At 48.8% G+C, this 10,224-nt stretch overlaps 1 protein-coding gene across 1 annotated transcript in view; it reads left to right on the plus strand.

The window, feature by feature from the left end:
• Positions 1-8,786, plus strand: part of LOC102848434 (polyserase-2-like) — a 78,272-nt gene extending 69,486 nt beyond the window's left edge. The window contains exons 6-11 of the mRNA XM_006894033.1: positions 3,727-3,805; positions 5,084-5,249; positions 5,833-5,886; positions 6,201-6,358; positions 8,012-8,154; positions 8,556-8,786. Of these exons, the coding sequence (XP_006894095.1) occupies positions 3,727-3,805; positions 5,084-5,249; positions 5,833-5,886; positions 6,201-6,358; positions 8,012-8,154; positions 8,556-8,786 (831 nt within the window). The remainder of the gene's footprint in view (positions 1-3,726; positions 3,806-5,083; positions 5,250-5,832; positions 5,887-6,200; positions 6,359-8,011; positions 8,155-8,555) is intronic.
• The last annotated feature ends 1,438 nt before the right edge of the window (positions 8,787-10,224 follow it).

Genomic DNA, 10,224 nt, shown 5'->3' on the forward strand with positions numbered 1-10,224 from the left:
ATGTCTATCTGTGTTTCATTGATTATGTATGCAAAGGCATTTGACTGTGTGGATCATAACAAACTGTGGCTGACTCAGAAGAATGGGAATCCCAGAACATTTAATTGTGCTAATACGAAACCTATACTTGGACCAAGAGGCAGTAGTCAGAACAGAGCAAGGTAACAAGCATGATGTTAGGAAAGGTTATTCCTGGGAAAGGATCATAATGCTTAGAAAGGTGGAGGGACAGCGAAAGAAGATTTCTCTTCCAAATGGATTGACACAGTGACTGCTTCAGTGGGCTCTAGTGTGTCAGAAATTATGAAGATGGCACGGGATAGGACAGGGTTCAGATCTGTTGTTCATAGGGTTGCTATGAGCCATACTTGATTCAAAGGTACCTAACAACAACCAGGTATTTATGTCTTAGTATAGTCCTGGCCACTGAAGAAGACTGATTCTTTTTGATCAAGAGAATGCGATCATCCCACCAGAATGAGTATGTGTGACTCCTAAGGCTAGATCTTAAAATATTTCTCCATTGATTTTTTAAATTTCGAGTTCTGGAGGTACTCAGCTATCTTTCTGAAGTAGTGCTGTGGAAAAGTCTTCATGGAGAGAAGCTGAGACTTTCAACCCCATCGTGTGAATAATACACCTTAGAAGCTGATCCTTCAGGCCCACTCAAACTGACAAATGTTGGGTCCCCAGCAAATATTTGACACAATCTCATGATAGCTCTTGAACTAGAATGACCAGACAGGCTACACCCTCACAAAACACAGAAAAGATAGATGATAGATAGATAGATAGATAGATAGATAGATAGATAGATAGATAGATATTGATATTTAGAGAGAGGACTTTAACTATTAAATTTGTTCTTTGGCAATATATAATTAATACATTCAAATAATAACACATGTTAGTGCTGAGTGAAGAGAAATACCAACCTAGAATTGTATATTTAGAAAGCATATTCCTCAAGAACAAAGGCAAAATAAAACCAATCCAAGATAAACAGAAATGAAGGAAATTTAACACCAAAAGTCTGCTCTCAAGGAATTCCTAAAATATGTACTTCAAGATGAAAATTAATCCCAGAGGGACAGTCTGCTGTGTGAGGAGAAATAGTGAGCAAATAGAATTCTAAATATAAGTAAAGATATAAAAAAATTATTTACATGAAATAATAAAATAGCATCTAATTTTGCAATTAAAGACAGACCAAAATATTACGTAAAATTGTGTTAGAAGAGGATGATTAGAGTTAAAATGTTCTAAAGTTCTTTTCTTGCCTTCCGAAAAAAACACTCCCTATAGTCAAGTTGATTCTGACTTCATCTGTTCCGACTCACAGAAGTCGTCCATCCTGTTTCCAAAGTTGTCAGTCATAATGGGAGGAGACTGTCCACCTTTCCAAGTTTATTGCCTTTAAAGTCAACGTCATTGCTCTGGAGTGAAAATCAACTCTTAGCCGACACTGCCGTAGGTTTTCAGAGGCTGTAAATCACATTGGAGGAGATGTCCCATCATTTTCCCATGGAGCAGGGTGATTCAAACCAAATGCTTTTGGGTTAGCAGTACAGCTCCTTACCCACAAGACCACCAGAGCTCCTTCAGAAGTGTAAATATTGTTCAAGTCTTTGTTAATTGAAAAATGAGGCAACATTAGAAGATAGAAACAGCATATGTAAATCTCAAGCTAGTATATATGCAGAAAAATCAATAAGTGGGGAGAGAATATTAAAATGAAAAATATATTTACATGACAAGAAAGAGGTAGGAAATTTATAAAAAAGGTATAGATATATAATGATAGCAGCAAATCTATCTATAAAAATAATCACAGTCCTTGCAAATGGATCATATTTACCATCTAAAGAGATGACTAATTGTTTTGGATGTGGTGTTGTGTGTTTTGTTTTGTTTTTTCCTTAAGCCCACACACTCCAGTTACTTATATACTGTTTCCAAGAAGGATATTTAAAATAATAGGGCAAAGATGAGTTTAAAGCAAAATCATGAGGAAAGAGGGGTGTGGTTTTAGTAGCCACTGAGTGAATTCCGATTAGATCTGCTTCATAGGGTTTTTCGAGGTTATGGTCCACACCATAGTTCTGAGACATCTCTGAGTGGGTTTGAACCACCAACACTTTTAGTCCTGTGCTTAACCGTTTGCCCACCTATAGACTAAGGAGCCCTCATGGTATAGTGGTGTTATATGAAAGGTCAGCAGCTTAGCAGGAGAAAGATGGGCATTCTCCTCCTGGAAAAATGTTGACCTCAGAAACTGGTGGAAGTAGCAATCAACTCATCTGCATTGTTGTTTTTTAAATTTTATTTGGGAATAGACATGGCTAAGGGAAATATTAACATGGACAAATATTATTCAAAAGGCAACTGGCATAGTTTTATGGATATCAGACCAAAGACAATTTAAGATACACCACTAGAAAATCTTTGGTTACTGTTATTGTTGTTAGGTGCCATCAAGTCAACTATGACTCATAGCAACCCTATGAACAACAGATTTGAACCTTGTCCCTCCTGCACCGTCCTCGAAATCTCTGTCATGCTCAAGACCATTGTAGTCTCTGCGTCAGTCCATCTCATGGAGGGTTTCCCTCTCTTTTGCTGACCCTGTACCTCTCATAGAATGATGTCTGTCTCCAAGGACTGGTTCCTTCTCAAAATATGCCAAAAGTAAGTGAAACAAACTTTCACCACCCTTGCCTGTAAGCATTCTGATTGCATTTCCTTAAAGACAGATTTGTTTGCTTGGTTTGTTTTTATATTGATTTGCTCATAAAGTTCATTTACATTGTGTTTCACTCTATTCTTTGATCTTATCATGTTTTATACAGTCATTCACATGAATTGTGTTTTAGAAAGTCAATCACCATTGTTTGTCCTTTTGGCAGCTCATAGGATACTCTTCACCAACACCACAATTCAAAGGCACTGATTCTTTGGTTTTCCTTTTTTTTTTTTTTTTGTCTCTACATTGAGCAGTGGTGTCACTCTGTAGACTAAGGTGTGTCTGATACAGGCTATGGTCTTTTCAATCCAGAGAGATGGACAATGACTAGGGAGGACAGAAGGAGAATTGATGCCATTGAGCTGTGGTGCTGGAGAAGAGTATTGCGTGTACCATGGACTGTCAAGAAAACAAACAGATTCATCCTGAAGTGGATTAAACCAAGCTACTCCTTGGAGGCAAGGATTCTGGGGCTTCGTCTGACACACTTTGGACATGTTGTAAGGAGGGACAGGTCCTTGGAGAGGGACATCATGCTTGGGAGGGTGGAGGGACAGCGCAGGAGGGGAAGACCCTCTATAAGGTTGGTTGATTGATTCAGTGACTGTGGTAATCGGGGCAGGTGGGTTGGAGACAGTGAGATTGACACAGGACAGAGCAGGTTTTAGGGCTGTTGTACATAGGGTCGCTATGAGTCGCAGGCGACTTGACGGCACATAACACTGAGATAGAGCCAGCCGCAGCATGGCTTGGGTCGGGCACTAGGGGGCGCTGTGTGAGTCGGCGAGGTCTGGGGAGCAGGGCTTTGAGAAGCGTCCCGTTAAGGTGGCAATAGTCCTCCCCCTGGCCTTCCTCCCCATGGAAGGGAAGCACGGGAGACCGGCGGGACTTCCTGGTTTCCGGCTAACTGGGGCAAGTCCCCTGCTTGTGCTCCTGCTGCTGACTACAGGTGAGGCCCCTTCCCAGAGCTATGGCTTCTCCAGCTGCCGCCCACCGCGCCACGCAGCCTAAAAGCCGCACAGGCGCAGCGCCATGAGCATCCTGGAGACTTAGTGGGGGCTGGTAAGCACTCAGCCTCCGACTTCTCCCCCAGCTATAGCAATGAAAGCTGGAGTCCTAGAGAGGTAAGGGGTTTTTCCTCCCACGTTTTCCTCCCTATCCACCCTTTAGCCCTCCCCCAGTTAACTCTTTTTTATATCTTCCCCTTTTTCGTTGTTGCACATTTTCTGCTTTCCCTCCCTTCCCACCCACCCAGCAGTACACCCCTTGTTCCGGATTGTTGTCATACGTGTAATGCCTGATCATAATATAGTCCTTGCAGTTCTAACCCCTCATCCGTTCACTCTTCCCATTCCGCCCACCCTACCCGTGGCTGTCCTAGGAGTGGCATCCACTTCCTAAATAACGTGCCTCCAGAAACTCTATGAACTTTGATAAAGGTCAATAATTGTAGAGGGGCTTCATGCCTTTTGTTCATAGGGTCGCTAGGAATCGTGCTGGACTAGAAGACAATTAACAACAACAAATAACAACAGTGTTATGCAGCATTTGTCCTTTTAGACTGAGATATTTCACTCATCATAATGTTCTCCGGCCTCTCCCATAGTGTATAATGCTTTATGAGTTTGTTTTTCTTTTTCTTTTATTTTAGTTTGTTGTTTTTCAATCCTGCATAATATTAGATTGTGTGAACGTACCATAGTTTTTTCCCTATCTATTCTCCTACCCCCGCAATCATTAAATTGTCCAACATCTAATTTAGGCCCTCAGGGACTACCTCAAAATTATGCTCCCATCACCCCCAATTTGAGGTATGAATAGAGGATAGCTGTGTCTCCTCAGTGAGCTCCCTCAGTGAGGCACCTTTCATATTTGTGGCTCCCCAGAATATTGTTCAGCACCTACTCTGACAAGCAACCCCCTTGTGCTTGAGCCAGGGGGCAAGTGCCCTCCGATGCCCTCATACCCACACTGCTGGGAAGGAATGAGTTCTACAGGCAGTTGCTCCCAGCTCTCTGAGGAAACTGGAGAGACAAAGTGGAGGACCTGGTGGACTACTAACTGAAAGGTTGGTGGTTCAAATCCACTCAGGGGTGCCTCAGAAAATAAGCCCTGGTGATCTGCTTCCCAAAAGATAATCCATCTGAAAACCTTGAAGAATAATACTATTCAAACAAGTACGGAGTCTCCATGAGCCAGAATCAACTGACAGCAACATCAATAGTAACATTAAATGGGAATAGGGGGAAAGAGAGAGTTACAGGGATGGCCCTGGAATTAAGGGTGCAGAATTCTGGAGACAAAAGTTTATGAGAGCTGTGTTCTTTTCCCTGCCCCCAGCTGACAGCTGTGACACAGAGACACAAGGCAAGGTCTTGGGGGGCCAGGATGCACCCCCAGGCAGGTGGCCCTGGCAGGTCAGCCTGCAGTACAATGGCCGCCATACCTGCGGGGGGACCATCCTCAACCATCACTGGGTGCTCACCGCTGCCCACTGCTTCCCCAGGTGAGTCACCAGAACCAGAACAGCTGCCTGGGTGCTGGCCACAGGCTCAAAGGCTAGGGTCTTCGGTCAGTGCACTGGCCTCGCAGCTTTCCCCGTGGCAGACAAGGCACTGTGTGTGGGAATAGGGCAAGAGTGATCAGTACAGAGAAAGAGATGAAGTAATGAATATGAAAGCAGGGGGCCACTACATGACCTAACTCCAACAAAATGATTTTTTAGTTAATCTTTTCAAAAGTGACTGAAGATAGAGTAACTTAACATCCAAGCGTCCAAGTTGGGTGTAAAGGATAGACTAGGGTCAGGGCAGAGTTGAGCAAGAGATGTGAAGTCTACTGTCCCTGCACCTATGTAGCTCTGGGGGCTGGGACAAGTCCCTCATCTGCTCACATCAGTTCGCTCACTTTTGAAAAGAATGGTTGGTGTCTCAGAGTACAGATGTGTGGGAAAGATTAGGATTAACTAACTGCTTATGGGGTGCTTCAGGAAGGAAGGCACATTTTATACCATATGCCCCTCCTCACATGCCCTGTCCCACAGCCCTGCCCAGCCCCACATGTCCCTCTTCACATGCCCTGTCCCACAGCCCACATGTCCTGCCAAACCAGGATGGCCCCTGGTTCGAGCTGACTAGGCCTCGGTAAGTGATACAGTAGACTAAGATTGAGACACTTCTCCAGGCTGGGACCACTGGGGAGATCTGGGTATGGGTTCAGGCTGGACAGTCTGCAGGACTCAGATCCCAAAGTGGGGTCAATAGCAGGTATCTTGAGATCTCTCTAGCTCTGGAGCCCTCAGCAGCAGTACATGATAGTAAAATGAGACCACCCACAGATTCATCAATCTCAAAGATCTGAGGATCATCGTGGGACTCACCGACCTCAGAAAGAGAAGCCGGCAAAGCCAGAAGATAAGGCCAAAGCAGCTTCTCCCGCACCCAACTTACACACGCAGGCAGGCGCTCACCGGTAGTGACATTGCACTCCTGCAGCTGAGGACCCCTTTGCGGTTCTCCACCTTGGTGAGCCCAGTTAGCCTCCCACCCCCTGCCTTCCAAATGCAGCTGCATTCGGAGTGCTGGGTCACAGGCTGGGGCCAAGTACACTACAAAGGTAAGGGCAGCAGTAAGCGGCTTAGCTGTCCCATGAGGACATCCAGGTGTCTCATTTATTAGACCCAGTTGGCAGTATTGAGAAGAATATGTGAAACTTGGAGCTAAGAAAGAGATGTGGCTCCAGGCTGACATCTTGTACCATCCCTCAGGACACATGAGTCTGACCCAGGAGACTGGACACCCTGTGTATGCCCTGGGTGGGTTGAGGCAAAGCACAGGCCTCAGGGCAGTGAGCACGAGGAGTGGAGTTAGCAGTGCTGGCTGGGAGACATTGTGGTTAGCCTGGGTGAGACTCCTTTCCCAAGCTCATTCAGCCCTGCAGTCTGGGGTAAGGTTTCCTCTGGAACCCTATGTCCCGAACCTGGGAAGAATTTCTGAATTTCCCTTTATCCCCATCTCAGCTTTGCCAGACCCTCCAAGCTCAGGAAGTTAAATTTTAAATCTCTCCCAGTGGGTGGCAGAGTTATGGAGGGGTGCCCAGGGCAAAGACAAGGTCATTGAAGAAGAACCCAGCCTTGTCACACACTGCCAGGCCCTGGGCATCAGCTAGCACACACCTGGTGAGATGCAGACATGGGGGTATCGCGCACTGGATGGTGTCCGGCAGTGGAAGGTGGTCTCTCTTGTCATTGAGGGTATAAGGAACCAGGAAGCTGTAGTGCAGAGGATCAGCGGAGCAGGAGGCAGAGCTGAGGAGTCCACTGAGTTGATGGATGGACAGTGATGAGCCCTGAGCAAGGCCAAGCAGGGCCTGGGGGAGAGCACAGGTGGAAGCTTCAGAGTAGGCCAGCAAGATGACAGAGATGAGCACAAAAGAGGGGGCAGCTCAGAACATCCTTCAGTTCCAGGGGCCACTGAGGTTGGATGAGTTGTTGAGGCCTGAAACATTTCCACAGCCACCCCGCACGTGCGTCTCCTAGCCTACAACAGAGTAGCACAGCTGGGCCTATGCCTTCCGCTGTCACCCTGTCTGTCCCTCTCTGGTCTGCTTGCCTCCTCATCCTCCACAAGTGACCCTGGTCTCGTGGGAAGAGTGGGCATAGCCCATCTTTGGGAGGCAGCTGAAGGAGGTGTAAGGGACTAGAACACATTAGGAAGAATGGACTGGTGACCCCTCAGCCTGGCTCTGCTCACCCCACTCTGATCCTGAAGTCTACCCTCATATTCTACAGCTCAAGAGAAACGGTGTTCTGAAATTGGGGTCTCCAGTATCTTAATGTTGGCTAGCACCACACTCCCAGATCTGAGGGGGTGGCCCTGAATTGGTGCAGACATCACCATCCATGTGACTGTCACCATCCACGTGACTGTCCACAGAGGGCCGCATGCAGCAGGGTTGAGGAGTTGTGAGGTTGTGGGGAACCACAACCTTGTCCTCTCTCCATGTTCTCATCAGTCCTTCCTCTAAGGCAGTCATGTCTGTGGTAAGAAGAGCCAAGTGTGTCCCGTGTTGTCACTGTTGTGGGCATGGCCTTGAGATGATCAGTGTCTCCTTATATCCGTGACTGTTTCCTCCCCTATAAAAAGATGCAGCCTAGAACTCCCAGAGACAGCTCCACCTGGGGACCCTTATGCACACTCACCCACTTCCAGTCAGATCCCTTGGGAGTGGAGTCCTGAGGGGCCCACTTCCACAAGCCCCTCTCCACAGAGACATCAGTGAATACCCTCCGGGAGGCCCCAGTGTTCATTGTCAACAACACCTGCTGTGAGCCGTATCTGGACCTCCCCCAGCCCGCCCTCAGCAAGATGCTGTGTGCAGCCAGCCTCAGGAACAGCGCCATGGCCTGCCTGGTGAGAGCCCACAGCCAGGGACCTGTGAGGTCCTCAGAGCAGGCTGAAGGGAACATCAGCCATCGCCCCTAAGAAGCCCTAGTCTCTCCCTCCAGTTGCACTCTGAGTCCTTCCAACTAGCACAGTCTTAACAAACATCCCCAGAGACGTGGACTCACAGCCCATCTGAGTGACCCGACTTCATGGAGCATCATCAGGGCTGAGTCCATCTACCTCCATCTTCAGGAAGTGTGAGGGCTGGAGGGAAGGGGCGTGGGAGTAGGAGAGCTATCAGCGTCAGTGGACAAGGAGCTTTCTCTCCTCTGGACTAGTGGGGAATATAGATGGCCAAAGATCTTCAGACAGGAGATTCCGTGGTGTTATCCTTGGGCTGAGGTTCCACAGACTCCTTCTTCTCCCAGGGCGACTCTGGAGGACCTCTGGTCTGTGATGTGAACGGCACCTGGCTGCAGATTGGGGTGGTGAGCTGTGGCAGGGTGTGTCTGCCCACTGTCGTCCCCAACCTGTACACTTGTGTCTCCCGCTTCTCTTCCTGGATCACGGAGAACATCAGGGCTGGCCAGGATGCTGGGGCGTGGACCTCACCCCTGACACTGCTGCTGCCGCTTCTGTCCCTCCCCAGCACCCAGTGACATGCACTGGCCTTTCATCCCACTCACCCACACCCACCCAGCACAGCTCTCCCTGTTCCAGAACACTTCCTGCTGACCCTGTCCTTGATTCCTGCTGAGGGGCTGCTCTCCTCCTCAGGACGGGGGGTACCAGGCAGGAAGAGAAGATGTGGCCGATGGGTGGAAGAACAGACTTGGACCTAGCTGAGAATGATACAAATACATAAAGCAGCAGGCCTTGTTCATGCTTGCCAAGCCAACAGTCCTGACAGCTTCCTGTGTGTGAGGAAAGATGCCTCTGCGATGATTAGACTCTCAGGGGCCCTGGAGTTGGGGACTGCCCACAGAAAAAGGGTCAGGGTGGCCTCCAGGAGGATCAGCTAAGATTCCAGGAAAGGTGCTAACAAAGAGGTAGCAGTGCCCACAGCGCCCCCACCCCCACCCCACCGCCCCTGTCAGCTGCCTGGGCCTCACTCCCTGTCCCATTCTCATCCTCCTGAGACAGATACTTTGATTCCTGGCTGCGCTCAAAAGACCCTCATGAAGAGAGTACCAGATCCAGTGTTTGCCTAATGCTATCGTAAGGGGACCCACATCTCCCTTTGCGTCAGCTGGCAAGTCCCCAGTCCCAACCCACCTCCTGCCTTTGTTCCCAAGGGCTCCTTGTTGATTTTTTTTTGTTGTGTACCGTTGAGTCAGAGCCAACCCATCCTCTGGCGGGTTTTCAGAAGCAGTTAATCATATGGGAGGAGATTGCCCGTCCTGGGGCAAGATGGACAAGGACTGGGCAGGTTAGCTGTTTGCATTTTAACAGAACGGAATCCCCTGCCCAAAGGGAGGCCTGCTGGAATAGTGGAGCTCGGGAGGTTGCTTCCCTGAAATCCACTCAGGGCAGGCTGCACACACAGCTCAGTCACTTTGGGGGAGTAGCACAGGCGTTCCACTTGGGGATACCCCAAGGCAGTGAAATGACTGGGGAGGTCAGTAGGGACAACGGCTCCTAGGATGGTAGCAGATCAATGGCAGCTACCTGGCTCCCAATCTTGACTGCCCTGATCACCACTCCAGCCCCTCAGCAAGCTTCCCTCCACCTCCCCCTTCAGGCCCAGCGCCCACCACCACAGAAGAAGGAAAAATGAGGCTCAGTGGGGAAAGTGCTGCACAGCGTGTCGCAGGGAGATAGGGACTGAGTCAGGCCTCCCAGCCCTGCCCACCCACGTCGCTTTCTTAGGGACCCTCTGGCATTCCCTAGGCTTCCTCTTACCATAGAACTCTGGACACCCCTCTTCTCTCCAGTGGCAAAGGTTTGATAAAGTCCCCCTCAAGCCTCAGAGCTGCAGCCTCGAGTGCTGCCCAAGGCCACAGCCCCTGCACCACCACGCAGCTGCCTCACCCCTACCTCCCCACACGCCCCAAGCCCCTGGTGTCTGTTCCCCACCGTAGCTTAATGAGCAAAACA

The sequence above is a fragment of the Elephantulus edwardii genome, unplaced genomic scaffold (assembly GCF_000299155.1).
Source record: "Elephantulus edwardii isolate Elephantulus edwardi_28Jun2011 unplaced genomic scaffold, EleEdw1.0 scaffold00133, whole genome shotgun sequence".
In the NCBI taxonomy this organism is placed as follows: Eukaryota; Metazoa; Chordata; class Mammalia; order Macroscelidea; family Macroscelididae; genus Elephantulus; species Elephantulus edwardii.